Genomic DNA, 14,518 nt, shown 5'->3' on the forward strand with positions numbered 1-14,518 from the left:
TTGCCCCAGATAGATGTACATGTGAGGCGGAAGGTAAAGGAAGTCACACTTGCTTCTTTGAAGTGGTAAATGAGATATTTGTTGGAAAGAGGAACAGGGAAGGGGTGTGATCCAGGCCAGTCAGTTAGCCCAGTGCGCAGGCAGCAGGTTGGAATCCGGAGCCCGGAAGGCGGCCCAGTGGGCGCTCAGCCATGAGGTCCCATGTTGAACCCCCGGCATCTCAGGGCTATTGTTGGGGTTGGGTGCCTGCACCACGAATCCACTGCTCCTGGTGGCCATTCTTCTTCTTCTTCTTCTTCTTCTTCTTCTTCTTCTTCTTCTTCTTCTTCTTCTTCTTCTTCTTCTTCTTCTTCTTCTTCTCCTTCTCCTTCTCCTTCTCCTCCTCCTCCTCCTCCTCCTCCTCCTCCTCCTCCTCCTCCTCCTCCTCTTCCTCCTTCTTCTTCTTCTTCTTTTCCCTATTTTTTTGTTGTTGCTATTGCTGTTGTTGTTGGATAGGACAGAGAGAAATCGAGAGAGGAGGGAAGACGGAGGGGGGAGAGAAAGATAAGACTCCTGCAGACCTGCTTCACTGCAGTCCCCCTGCAGGTGGGGAGCTGAGGGCTTGAACAGGGATCCTTATGCCGGTCCTTGTGCTTCGTACCAGGTGGGTTTAAGCTGGTATGCTACCGCCAGGCCCCCTCAACCCCACTTTCATTAGCAAATATATACAACTCTAAAGAAAAAGACTGGCTGGTGGTGGCACACCTGGTTGAGTGCACATTACAGGGCACAAGGCCCCAGGTTTGAGCCCGCAGTCCCCACCTGCAGGTGGCAAGCTTCACAAGAGGTGAAGCAGGGCTGCAGGTGTCTCTCTGTCTCTCTCCTTTTCTATCACCCCCTTCCTTCTCAACCTCTGGCTGTCTCTATCCAATGAATAAATAATAAGGAAATAATAAAATAATAATAAAAAATAAAAACCCAAGCAAACAAAAACAAACAAACAAGATTATGATTGTCAGAGCCAATTGTTGGTAATAAGTCATCAACCATATGAATGGTTTTGGGCCTTTTTTTTATCTTCTTAAATATTTATTATTTTATTTATTGGTTAGAGACAGAGAAACTGAGAGGGGAGAGAAGGGAGGTGAAGGGAGAGAGTGAGAGAACGAGAGAGATAGACCATTAGATCTTGACAGCCCTGGGGGTGACTGTGCTTGTTAGATTCTTTTTTTTTTTTTTTTTGCCTCCAGGGTTATTGCTCAGGCTTGGTGCCTGTACCACAGATCCACTGCTCCCAGAGGCGTTTTTTTTTTTCCTTTTGTTGCCCTGGTTGTTTTATCATTGTTGTTGTTATTATTATTGTTGTTATTGACATCATTATTGGATAGGACAGAGAGAAGTGGAGAGAAGAGGGGAAGACAGAGAGGGGAGAGAAAGATAGATGGACATTTGCAGACCTGCTTCACTGCTTGTGAGGCAACCCTCTGCAGGTGGGAGCTGGGGGCTCGAACCAGGATCCGTATACCGGTCCTTGGGCTTTGCGCCACCTGCGCTTTACCTGCTGCGCTACCGTCTGACCTCTGCCTGTTAGATTATTACAGCCATGCTATTGTGAATGATTTGCTGCTGAGGAAATTTGAGACTTGAAGCAACTTTCTAGGGTGGGGGAGAGAGCATAACGGTTATGCAAACAGACTTTCATGCCTGAGGTTCTTAGAACCCAGGTTTAGTCCAGGCACCACAAGTCAGAGCTGAGCAGTGCTGGATGGAGGGGGAGAAGATGTGCTGAATATAATAATAAAAAGCATCACATAAAAAAATAAAAATGGGGGCTGGGTGGTAGTGCAGCAGGTTAAGTGCACATGATATGAAGCTCAAGGACCGGTGTAAAGATCCGGTTCAAGCCCCAGGCTCCCCACCTGCAGGGGGTTGCTTCACAAGCGGTATCTTCACCTTCTCTCTATCTTCCCATTTTCTCAATTTCTCTCTGTCCTACCCAACAACAAAAATAATAATAATACAAAAAAAGAAAAAAGAAAATGGCTGCCAGGAGCAGTGGATTCATAGTGCAGTCACTGAGCCCCAGTGATAACCCTGGGGCCAAAAAAAAAAAAAACACCCAACTATAATTACTGTTTTTGTTATTAAAGGGCCTCAAAGCTCCCAGAAATTTATTTATTTATTTATTATTTTTTTATGGGAACAAATAAGTTTTTATGTTTTACAAATACACTGAAGAATCATGCAACACTGCCAGCATTGGATGCAATCCTGGGCCATAAGTCTGCACACTCCTTTGCAATTGGTCCTGTGAGGGCCCTTTATTATTTACAATGACCCCTGCATTGTCTTCAAAATATAGAAATACACTATCTGTTCTCTGGTATAACTTTTGTTGTTGAATTACCACCACTGGATGTACCTTCTTTCTGAGCTCTGGTTTGCCTTTTTTTGACTGTGGCCATCACCATATCACCCACACCAGCAGCAGGAAGCCTGTTCAGTCGTCCCTTGATATCCATGTCTCCCCACCCATTCACACGCCCAAACATTTGCCAAATGTGGTGTAACTTGTCACACCACCGATTGAAGCAAACAACACAACATGCTGTCACTTCACCCAAAAGTGGTGTCTCTACTCTTCCCTTTCTGGATGGCTCAATGGGTCACTAGTAAGAGGCCCAGCGAGTGCTTTTAAAGGGGTTATTTATTTATTTATTTATATTAAAAATAATTGTGGTGGGTGGGCGGTAGTGCACCCCTTAAAGCTCACATATCAACAAACACAAGGACCTGGGTTTGAGCCCCCACTCTCCACCTGCAAGGGGTCCACTTCAAGGTGAAGCAGGTCTGTAGGAGTTGTCTTTCTTTTCTTATCTCTCCATATCTCTCTGTCTTCTCTCAATTTCTCTCTGTCCTAATAAAAAAAAATTAGAAAAGGAAAAAATGGCCACCAGGAGTGGTGGATTCGTACTGCTGGCATGGATCCCCAGCAATAATCCTGGAGGCAAGTAAGTAAATCATCTTAAAATTATCTTTATTTATTTAATAGAAACAGCCAGATATCAAGAGGAGGGTGCGAGATAGGAAGAGAGACAGTGAGACACCTGCAGACCTGCCTTGCCACTCGTGAAGCTTCCCCCCGCAGGTGGGGACTGGGGTCTTGAACAGGGTCCTTGCGCATGGCAACATGTGCACTCAACCAGGTGCTCACCTTCTAAAATTACATCACACTCGTATTTCAGACTTATTTTTACCTAAACTAAATTCTTCAGCAAATACTCTACATCATCACTTTTCTTTGGCTAAATAATGGGACTTTAAGGTTTGGGAGCTGGCCTGCCCAGTAGAGGGCGGGCACGCATTCAGAGGGACTAGGTGTGAGCCTCGGTGATGGGGGCCAGGCTGGGGGTACGTGCATAGGGGAAGCTTCCTGAAGGATGGAGCAGTGCTGTAGGTGTCTCTCCTCTCTCTCTTTTTAGATTTTCTGTTAGCTTTATTCATCGAGCAGAGACAGCTAGAAATCCAGAGGGAAGGGGGAGCTAGATAGAGAGAGACAGAGACACCTGCAGACCTGCTTCATTACTTGTGAAGGTTCCCCCCTGCAGGTGGGGAGTGAGTGCTTGAACCCTGGTCCTTGCACATGGTGAGAGGTGCACTCAACCAGGTGCACCACCACTCAGCCTCTTTTTAAAGACTTACTTTTTTTGTCTTTCTCTCTGTATCTCCCTCTTTCATCAAAATAAAATAAAGATCAATTAAATTTTTATTTTGGTCGTTGACTTCCCCCCATGTAGATGGGGGCCGGGGGCTTGAGCTCTGGCCCTTTCTCCCTTCATCATGTGCCACCACCTGGACCCTCTCACTTTCAGTCTTTAAAAGTACTTCGCCAAAGAAAAGATTCAGAAGACCAACAGACATGTGGAAATATCCAAAGTAACTGGTAATCAGAGAAATGGAAATCAAGACAGCAATGAGGTAGCACCCACCACCTGTGAGAATGTCATGCGTCAAGAGACAGGCAGCAGGGAGAGTGGGAGGAACCCTCCCCGCACTAAGAATGCAGACTGCTTCCGGCCCTGTAGAAACAGTCTGGAGGCTCTTCTGAAGGCTGGAAATGGATCTGCCCTTTGATCCGGCAACACCAGGCCTAGGGAGCACTTACCTATTATGTACACACTCATGTTCATAGCAGCACTGTATGTAATAGCCAAGTTGGGAAACAGCCCAAACATCCAACGAATCTGTGATACCGGGGCCGGGTGGTAGTGCGCGGGCATAAGCGTACATGGTACGAAGCGCCAGGACCTGCTCAGAGATCCCGGTTCGAGCCCCCTGGCTCCCCACCTACACGAGGGTCATACTTCACAATTGGTGAAGCAGGTCTGCAGGTGTCTTTCTCTCTTCCTCTTCCCCTCTCCTCCCAATTTCTCTCTGTCCTATCCAGTGAAAATGGAAAAAATGGTCTCCAGGAGCAGTGGGTTCGTAGTGTAGGCACCGAGCGAGCCCCAGCAACAACCCTGGAGGGAAGAAAACAAGGAAGAAAGAATATTTGCTGTTTATGCACAGTGGAATACTACTTGAAGGAATTATATTAAATGAGATAAACAAGAAGGAATCAATCATAGATAGAACTTAAGAAACAAAGGGAAAGAGGGTGGAACTGAGACTAGACGTGGTCTGTGACAGCAGAGTCACTTTCTTCGCCTCATCTCAGATGGATCTTGAAGGAATCCTGTTAAGTGAGAGGAGCCAAGTGGAGGATGAAGATGGGATGATCTCACTTGTATGCAAAACTTATGAGAAAAGACCAGAAAGGAAAAATACAAAGGGAAACGGACTGTGTTTGATATCTTGCACCGAAGCAAAGGACTCTGGGGAAACAGGGCAGGGAAGGGATTACAGAGGTAATTTAAGGGTCCTGGTACATGACACTGGAGAAGTTGGGGGTGAGAGTGTTTTGCAGACACTGATCACGGGGAGATGAGATATGTACTCATGTGTCAACGAATATACTGTGACCCATTAACACCACCCCTGTACAAAGGTAAAAAAAGAAGCGTCAAGGACTCTCTAGAGGGGAGGCGAGAGGACATGGGAGACCCGGCCCATGGTGGAGAAGGACGGTGTCAGCTGGTCACGGTGAGAGTGGTGTGTGCAGACCTAGCTTGGGAGACAAGAAGCGACTTGTGTGGCAACTACTGTCTTACAAACCATTCCCCCAGTAGAGTGACTTGGAAAAGGACAAAGAATGAGTCCTCTGGGGGTGGTGGGGTTGTGTAGGTGCTGAGCCCCAGCAATAACCTTGTGAAAAAACAAAGAATTTCTCTTGGGACGTGGTGGTTCTGGGGCTGTGCACTAGCACATGGAGGTCACCCCGACAGGGCACAGTGGTGTCCACACACCAGAGAGCCAAGTCGCCGGCAATATGGCCGTCTCCTCCAGCACCACGAAGCCTGGGCATTGCTGCCTGGGGATGGTCAGCTGACTTTTGGCTCTTTAGAAACGTTCTTCTTCAGACTTGTTTGCAGTTATTAGGTTTCCTGGAATAGTCTGTGCACCAAACCGTTCCCTAGAACGAGGATTATTCATTCACAGTGTGGCAGAGAAACATGGGTCATTCTCCAGTTTTGCCGGTCCGGGTCTGGTAAACCAGACCGCTCTCCTCAGCCTTCACAGAGGGTTTCAGTGACTGGTACAAGACAGGCCTTCGTGGTCGGCAGCGGTGCCGAGCTTCAGTGGTTGCTTTATAAAGAGACTGCGCTCACCTGCCCAACAGCTCAGGTGCCACGAAGGTGCCTTTTCTGAGCCCCACTCAGGAGGTGCGGGCCATTGAACCCGGGCCTGGGAGCCTCACGCAGGGACGTCCACAACTTAACCCGCTGAACCATCCGTCACTCAGCCGACAGGGCGGGCTTGGCGGGCCCACGGAGAACCCAAGGCCTGATGAAGAGGCTAGGCGCTCACGGTGCGGGTTCTCTAGGGCTGCGTGGCCGACACCATCCGCTGGCCGTCCTCCCTCTTCTTACTTCGCTAAGCACAATCACCTCCAGCCCCGTCCATCTTGCAAAAGCAGGCTGAACAAAGACCGGCCCCCAGGAGCAGCCGGACTCTCATAAGGAGGGAGGCGACCCTTGGGAGGGTGGGCACACAACTGTGGGGGCGGGTGCGGCCTGGAGCCTACCGTGGGGCCTACCACCTTTGACCTACCAGGAGTCGCGGGTGAAATAAACAATAGCAGTGGCAGCGATGTGGTAGAGACTGGCTCTTCCTGCCTCCAGGCCCAGCTTCCATTCTGCGGCGGGTGACTTCCAGCCTCCGGGTCAATGTCGCTCCCCTGTCGGCGGGCTGCACTCGGCTTCCCCACCAGTGGCCCACCAGTGGGCCTCCCCACCGGCGGCGGAAGAGCCCGGGCGGGAGGCGGAGGCCCGCAGCCCAGCGCAGCGCCACCCGCCCCGCGGCCCCGGGTCCCAGGAGCCGCCCCGCGCCCGCCGTCACCGCGCCGAGACCCCGCAGCCCGCAGCCCGCCCCGCGCCGGCCGTCACCGCGCGCCTCACCGCCGCCCGCATCGGCCCCCGGACTGCCCGCCGCCCGCAGCCCGCCCCGGGTCCCCGGGAGCCGCCCCGCGCCCGCCGTCACCGCGCCGAGGCCCCGCGATCTCCAGGAGCCGCCCCGCGCCCGCCCCGCCCGCCTCCTCCGCGCGCCTCCCCGCCACCCGCACCGCGGCCCCGCGCCCGCAGCCCGCAGTCACCGCGCCAGGCCCCGCGGCCCCGGAGCCGCCCGCAGCCCGCAGTCACCGCGCCAGGCCCCGCGGCCGCCGCCGCCGCCGCCGCCACCGCCGGGCTCCGCACCGCCGCGCGCCGCCCCGCCAGGCCCCGCGGACGCCCATGGGAGCGCCCAATGCCGGGGGGCCCCGGCGCCGCCAGGGGCTGTTCCCCGGGAAGCACCCGCGCCCGCCGAGCGCCCCCTGAATGGAGACACCCCTCCCGGGCGAGCCCATTGTCCCCGCGCCCAGGAGCCGCGCGTCGTGCCCCCGCCCACCGCGGCGCGGCCGCCCCGCTCGCCCCGCTCGGCTCGGGAGACGGACAGGAAGCCTCCGGCCGCTAGTAAATCCCACCCATCCCTCCGGGGGCCATCCCCGACCTTCCGGGACCGAATTCCGCGACCCGATGTGCGTGCTGTCCGAATGGTAGCGACACGGGCCTAGGGAGGGGACGCGCGGGGCGGGGGCGGGGGGATGCGCTCTCCTCCTCGCAACATCGCCGGCGGCGCGGGGGAGCCCCCGCGACACACAGCTCGGGGCAGAGCCGTGGCGTCTGGACAGCACCATGTCCACCAAGGCGGAGCAGTGTAAGTAGCAGGCGGCCCGGCCGGGGCGGCGGCCCCGGGGCCCTGGCACCTGCCGGCGGGTGGGGGCCGGGGCGGGCGGGGCGGGGGCGGGAGGCGCGCGGCGCTGTCCGCGGTGCTGGGCGCTCGGCGCGGGCGGGCGCGGGCCGGGGGGCTGCGGGTCGTCCCGGGGGGAAGCCCAGGTCGCCCTCGCGTCCTTCCAGACAGACGTTCGGGCCCCCGCGGCCGAGTGGGGGAGGGGGCGGCGGCTCGGGGGCGGGGAGCTGTCGGGCGAGCGGGCGGCCTTGTGAGCATGCCCAGAGCCGGGCCGGGAGCTGCGCTGCGGTGGCCGCCGGGCTGGGGGCCCCGGGCGGGAGAGGGCCCAGCTCTGGGCAGCCCCGCGCCCGCGCCCGCGCCCGCGCCCGCGCTCCGGTGAGGGCAGCCACTCAGCCCCAGGTCGGTGCGCGCCCAGGCCTGGGAAGGGGGTCGGGCCGGCCCACGGCCTTTCCCTGCTCCCTGGAGGGCAGGGAGCTGGCGGCTGGCGCAGCCGTGGGCCCTTCCCGGGCACCGAGCAGGTGTCCCAGAGGCCGGCGGCAGTGCGCACTGCTAGGCCCGCCATGCCCTCCTGCGCCTGGCCATGCTCGCGAAGCCTGTGCCCAGGACCGGACGGCGCCCAGCAGCTTCACAGGCAGACTGTCAGTAACAGATAGGTCTGTGGAGTGGGGATCCGAGCACTCACTGCACACAGCAGGACTCACTCCCCTAGTCGGCTCTTTCTTTTTTCATAGCGGTACACTTTTGTGCTGCTTACAGTATCGTTCCTGAAGTCTTTGTGAGTCTGCTTTGGGACGATAGTTAGGGTTATTCCTTGAGCCACCAGCCATTAGTCTGATGGTGGTGGTGATGGTGGCGGCGGGGTGTGTTAGTATCCTGTGCATGCGAAGGGCAGCCTGCCATCTCGTCACCGGACGGAGGAGACGAACTCAAGGCTCTCTGAGTTCCTGGGCCGGGGTTCATCAGAGACCGCCTCTGCCCACCTCCCACCCAGCGCTCCAGCTCTTTACCGTACCTTTTTTTTTGAATCAGGAAGAGTTTTAATGCTGCTTTTGCCATTGGCTGCTTGACCTTGGATAAGATAGCCGACCTCCCCGAACTTTACTTCCTCATGGTAAACCTGGGGCAGTGATGCTGGTGGGGTTGTTGTGGTCTTCCGTGAGCAGACACGTGAGTGGGTGAGGGCTGAGCCTACGAAGTGGGGCTCTGTGATGACGACTATGAAATTGGCAGTTATTCCCCACTTGATAGCTCATCTCTTCTGACTTGTACAGAATTTCTTTTGTGCCCTTCCATTCTTCTTCTTCTTCTTCTCCTTCTCCTTCTCCTTCTCCTTCTCCTTCTCCTTCTCCTTCTTCTTCTTCTTCTTCTTTTGCTAGTTTCCAAAAGTTAGGTCTATCCTAAAAAATAAATTTTACTCCCCCCCAGACTTTCAAAAGAATTGCATGGATTATATTTTGAGTAATGGCCACATGGTTGGAATCTGTGTAGAGCTTCCCACTTGAGGATACTGTGCCCTTGAAGGCTTTGTGATAGTGCGGTTGTGAAGGAAGCCGACACCTGCTGTTGACTTGCCAGGTACATGTTGCAGAAGTCACTTCAGGTCAAGGCCAGTGGGCATTATCGTCCTCTTCCTGTGTTTCCTCTTGCCCTGGTTGCTTTGTCTTGGTCATTTAATGCCTGAATGTTTGAAACCTGCATGTGGAGTTGGTTGTGTGTTCCCAGTAAGGGACAGAATAGCTTGTAGAGCAGAGTTATAGTTTTCCATGTGTAGGCAATGGGAAGGACACTGTACTTGGCACCAGGATATGTGGCTTAGAGGTTTTTGTGCCCTTCTGACTAACTGAGAGAGGGAGAGTGAGCGAGGGTGCAGACAATTAAGTTAATAGTTCTGTGCCTCAGAGTTTCCGTCTCTAAAGTACACAATAGCGGGAGCAGCTGCCTTTATCTTGCCCTGTGGGTTTGGAGGACAAAAGAGGTTAAGTGGAAGTTACTAAGGAAAGGATAAGGTTGGGTTGGGTGTTCTCAGGTGTCCTTATTTAAGGTGGCGAAAATTAAGGCTGCCTTTCTGCCTTACCTGCACTCATAGGAATGTCTGACACCCTAGTGCACATTGTTTGACTATAGAGCGCATGCATGAAGTACTGTCTAGCTGTACCAAGGAAACCTTTACCTCTGTCCAGAGAACGTCATATTAAACTTAATTATCTCCCTCGGTCCTTCGGAAAGTGGGACTGTCCACACTCTTGAATGCAGATGAGAAACGAACTCCTCTCTCTCTGGAGGTCTTCACACTGGAGGAGCGAAATCTTGTAGCCTGCTGTTATCTTCCTCCTTCACCTAGCCTACGGCATCCGAGGCTGCAGTGCCTTTACATTAAGAAATGTGCACAGCCCCACTTTCCCGAAGGGCTCTGGGCACAGGAAGTGGACATAGTTTGGTTGAGCAGCAAGAGGAAGTCCTTGCACTTGAGCCCAAACAGGTTATGTGACTTACCTTTGAAGTGAAATGTATCGCAGCTACGTGAGTGGATTTATTTTTATAGAGTGGCATTGTCTTTAAGGCGAGAGAGAGGCCAGCATCAGCTGAGCTGCAGTTCAGAATCTGGCTTTCTACAGTCAGTCTATTTCCTGTGCTGAACCTTGGAACAGAAGGTGAAAGCTTCCTAGCGATTTCTCAGGAGACTGCACCAGAGTTAAAATGCTTCTTTTTCTGACCAAGTTCATTCTCCTGAAAATGTCTGTATGGCTGACATAGTGTCTGGAAGGATAAAAATAAGAATTTCCTTTGATTTCTAAAGAGGAGAAAAGGGCATTAATTCTCTTTGGTTCTCCCCCACCTCCCAATTTTCTGTTTCTGAGTGAAAATGGACCAACCTGGAGTTAAGATGTTCTTTCAAAAGAAGCCAGTTGCTGATATGCCAGAAGTTACGAGTCTGACTTCTAGAATCACATTGGCATGGAGGTTCTGCTCTTTGCAGTTTGCGTGACCTTGGGGCATTACCTGTGAAATGAGGGCAGTCCTAGTCGTGCATACGGCTGGCATGTGACAGTGGACGGACAACTGTCGGCTTTGCCATCCTCATCGTCATCACCGTCACCACCATCATCATGTGTACGATTTTGAGTTGACGGCTAAAGTGAGGATAAATATCAGGTTTTGACTTGACTCCTCACAGCGTAGCACAAAACAATCTCTGCTCTGCCATTATCAACAGATCACCAAGCCCTGCCGGCTGGAGGCTGCTAATACGGCCTGGTTGCACGGGACTCTCCTCACCGGCTCCCAGATGCACCTTGCTCTCTGTGCTCCGGGTGTCTCCTTGGCCTCCTCGCTCTCTTCTCGCCTTCTTCCCCTCGGCCTGGAGTGCCTGGAGCAGGAAGCCCTGGCACCGACAGCCCCTCCCTTGCGAGCCCCTGGAGTGCTGGCACTGGGTTGTAGTAATGAGCTTGCTCGTGGCCTGTCTTCATTTGTGTGTCAGTTGCGTCATGCTCACCGCGGAGTCTCCAGCAGCATTGTCTAAAGCACTGTGCTTGCACGGTAGCTGTTTCTTAAATAAACAGAAAATGATTGCGGGTGTGGGAACTGTCTAAGAAAGGTTATATAATCGAGTTTTGGGCTGTCATTATTTTGAAGATTTCACCCTTTTGCTGTAATCTCACACTCTACATCCTCTACAGTTTGGACAGTGCATAGATGCAGGCTTTTCAGATGGGTTTGCAAGTAAAAATATAGTTGTTAAAAGTTCTTAAAACATTTGATAAATCAAATTTTATATTAAATAAGTGTCAAATTATACTTTCCCTTGCTGTTTACTTTTGCATTCCTTTGCATTAGTTAAACTTTTTCTTTTCTTTTTTTTTGTTTTTTTATTTATTTGTTATTGGTTAGAGACAGAGAAGAAGGGGGAGATAGAGAGAAAGAGAGACGCCTGCAGACCTGCTTCACCACCTGTGAAGCGACTCCCCTGCAGGTGGGGAGCTTGAACCGGGATCCTAACCGGTCCTTGCACTTTGCCCCATGTGCACTTAACCCGCTGTGCTTCCGCCTGACTCCCAGTTAAACTTTTTCTATCTCTGTATTCAAAGCTTCAAGGGGCTTGGGCAGTGGCAGACCTGCTTAAGCACACATAGTATAAAGTGCAAGGGTCCCAGTTCAAACTCCCAGCTCCCCACCTGCAGGGGGAATGCTTCACAAGCTCGCTCTCTCTCTCTCTCTCTCCTCCTCTCTGAATTTCTCTCTGTCCTAACCAATAAAAATGAAAAAGATAGTTGCCAGGAGCAGTGGATTAGTAGTGTAGGCACCGAGCCCCAGAGATAACCCTGGAGGGGAAAATATAATAATTATTATGACGCTTCACTGGTAGATAGTTGTACCACACACGCAACTTTTTTTTTTGCCTCCAGGGTTATTGCTGGGCTCAGTGCCTGTACCATGAATCCACTGCTCCTGGAGGCCATTCCCCTCCTTTTGTTGCCCTTGTTGTTGTAGCCTTGTTGTGATTATTATTGTTATTGTTGATATCGTCATTGTTGGATACGACAGAGAAATGGAGAGAGGAGGAAAAGACGGGGAGAGACAGACAGACACCTGCAGACCTGCTTCACCGCCTGTGCAGCGACTGCCCTGCCTGTGAAGCGACTTCCCTGCAGGTGGGGAGCCGGGGGCTCGAACTAGGTTCCTTACGCCCTCCTTGCGCTTTGTACCATGTGTGCTTAACCCGCTGCATCACCGCTGGACCCCCTCAACTATTTTTCTTAAGGCGAAGTCACAATATACCTGAGTCAAGGACCCTTCAGCTTGTTATTGACCTGGGTACTTTGATAAAAACCCATCTGTCCCAGCTTTGTGTGTTAATTATTCAATCAATAAGTAGCTTTCAGTTGGATTTTTGTTTTTTCAGTTTCCCTGTGTCGGGAATGCCAGACATTTATCTCACATGCAGATACGGGTCGCTTTGCAGGAACGGCACGTCTGTTGCCTTTGGAGTGAAATGTGTCCAAAAGCACATTAAGCAGAGTGTGTGCTTCTTACTAGTCAGTATTTCTTCTTGATCATTCCATGTAGACTTCTTAAGCTTTTGCAACCCGTTTATCTCATTTCTGTCTTAGCTTCTTGTCCTTTTGAAGCTTTCCAGGAGAGTACTGAAGAACGGACGGTCCGCCATGGAATCTCGTGGCTGACACTGGGGGCATTTCAGGGAGTCCTTCCTCCAGAAACCTGGTTTGCTATCAACAAAGATGAGAGGGGACGTGTGGGGTATGTACTCTGCACACAGAGGCACGTGCGGACAGCTATTTATTTATGAATATGCACAATGGCATCTTAAGAAGAATGAGCTTACCTCCAGGCGGAGCTGTGTGATGATCCATGATCATACAGTCAGTTTGGAATGTTAGAGTTGGGTGTCTTTGAGTACTAAGAGCGCCATCGCCAGTTTCTTCTTCTAGCGTTTGCCCTTCTTCCGCAGCCAGTCCACAGCGTCAGGTTGAGCCTGATGTCAAGTTTCGAGGCCTCCTTTGAATCTGGAGAGGTGGCGGTCGTTGACTATGTGGGTCATAGTCTGTCTGCAGCCGCAGGGGCAGTTCGGGTCGTCTCTGGCTCCCCAGCGATGGAACATAGCGGCGCACCGGCCATGGCCTGTTCGCGATAGTGATTGAGGAGGGCCCGATCATAACGTGCTAGTAAGGAGCGCTTACACTTTGGCACGCACGACTTTGCTTTATCCTTATAATGGCCTGGAGGCTCAACTTAATGTATGAATTCTCGAGTTTCACGGCTCCAGTGTTTCATTTCCCTCTTTGTTTTAAAAGCAGTGCTGGGGGATGAATTTATATAATATAGTACTGAGCAACTTTCTTGACCCAATTTTCTCTCCTTTTTTAATTCTTTTTGAAAGACAGAGGGAAGAAATGGAGAGGGAGGGAGAGAGCAGGCTGCATTAAGGCGCAGTGCTCCAGCGCCCTCCGGGATGTCCCCATGTAGTGCTGGGGCCTGAGTGAGGCTCTCGGGCCCGGATGAGGTAAAGGCTTTACTGGCTGAGTGTCCTCACCTTCTCACATCCCCTCCTCGTGAGTCTGACTACCATCTTTGTCCTTCTGAGACTTCCATCACTCTGTAACATCCCTCTGCTTCCTCTCCGTTTCTCTGATTAAGGCCACATTTGTAAGTACTGGGGATTAGGTCTTGAACCTTTTCTTTTTTTCCCCTCGGAAGACACAGTTCAGTTCACTGCACAATATATTCAATTTTATCAGTGCTTTCTCATTGTTAATGATACCCACTCCTAGATGAAATATCTAAAATATAAACAGCTGATGAGGGGAGCAGGAAGTACAAAACGTTGACATATAGTTTGCTTCAAATTGCCTTTCCCTTCCCTTCCCTTTCTTTTTTTTCTATTTTTTTCTTTTCCTTATTTCTTCATTGGGGGACCAGTGCCCCATAGTTGACAGCAAACACAACAGCCTACATATGCACAACAACCCCCACTAGGTCCTCCACCATTCCACCCAGGAGCCGATGGTTGCTTTTGAACCACTGATCAGAACTTTTTTTTTCAGAACATTAAAAAAAATATTTATTTTCCCTTTTGTTGCCCTTGTTTTATTGTTGTAGTTATTATTGTTGTTGTTATTGATGTCGTCGTTGCTGAATAGGACAGAGAGAAATGGAGAGAGGAGGGGAAGACAGAGAGAGGGAGAGAAAGACAGACACCTGCAGACCTGCTTCACCGCCTGTGAAGCGACTCCCCTGCAGGTGGGGAGCCGGGGTTCGAACTGCTGGTCCTTGCGCTTTGCACCACGTCTGCTTAACCCGCTGTGCCTGACTCCCTTTCAGAACATTTTTTATGTTAGTAGTTTTTAAATATGACAATTTCATGAACTGCAAACCCACATTTTCCTACTACTTGATCCATGTAAACACGTGCTCAACTCCAGGGCATCATCCATGTTGACACGTGCTCATCTCTAGGGCACCTCAGGCTCCCTCCATGTTAACACGTGCTCATCTCCAGGGCACCTCAGGCTCCATCCATGTTAACACATCTCCAGGGCACCTCAGGCTCCATCCATGTTAACACATCTCCAGGGCACCTCAGGCTCCCTCCATGTTAACACGTGCTCATCTCCAGGGCACCTCAGGCTCCCTCCATGTT

The 14,518-nt window shown here is 51.8% G+C and overlaps 1 protein-coding gene and 1 non-coding gene across 2 annotated transcripts in view; one reads left to right on the forward strand and one right to left on the reverse strand.

Moving 5' to 3' along the window:
* Positions 1-2,548: 2,548 nt before the first annotated feature.
* LOC132535491 (small nucleolar RNA SNORA21) lies at positions 2,549-2,683 on the reverse strand. Its single transcript, XR_009547289.1, has one exon. It is a non-coding gene; the product is annotated as a small nucleolar RNA SNORA21 (small nucleolar RNA).
* Positions 2,684-7,185: 4,502 nt separating this feature from the next.
* The window catches only part of UNC79 (unc-79 homolog, NALCN channel complex subunit), a 198,914-nt gene continuing 191,581 nt past the window's right edge, over positions 7,186-14,518 (forward strand). The window contains exon 1 of the mRNA XM_060180972.1: positions 7,186-7,329. Coding sequence (XP_060036955.1) covers positions 7,308-7,329 — 22 coding nt within the window. The 5' untranslated portion in view covers positions 7,186-7,307. The remainder of the gene's footprint in view (positions 7,330-14,518) is intronic.

This window comes from Erinaceus europaeus, chromosome 22, assembly GCF_950295315.1.
Source record: "Erinaceus europaeus chromosome 22, mEriEur2.1, whole genome shotgun sequence".
NCBI classification, from domain to species: domain Eukaryota; kingdom Metazoa; phylum Chordata; class Mammalia; order Eulipotyphla; family Erinaceidae; genus Erinaceus; species Erinaceus europaeus.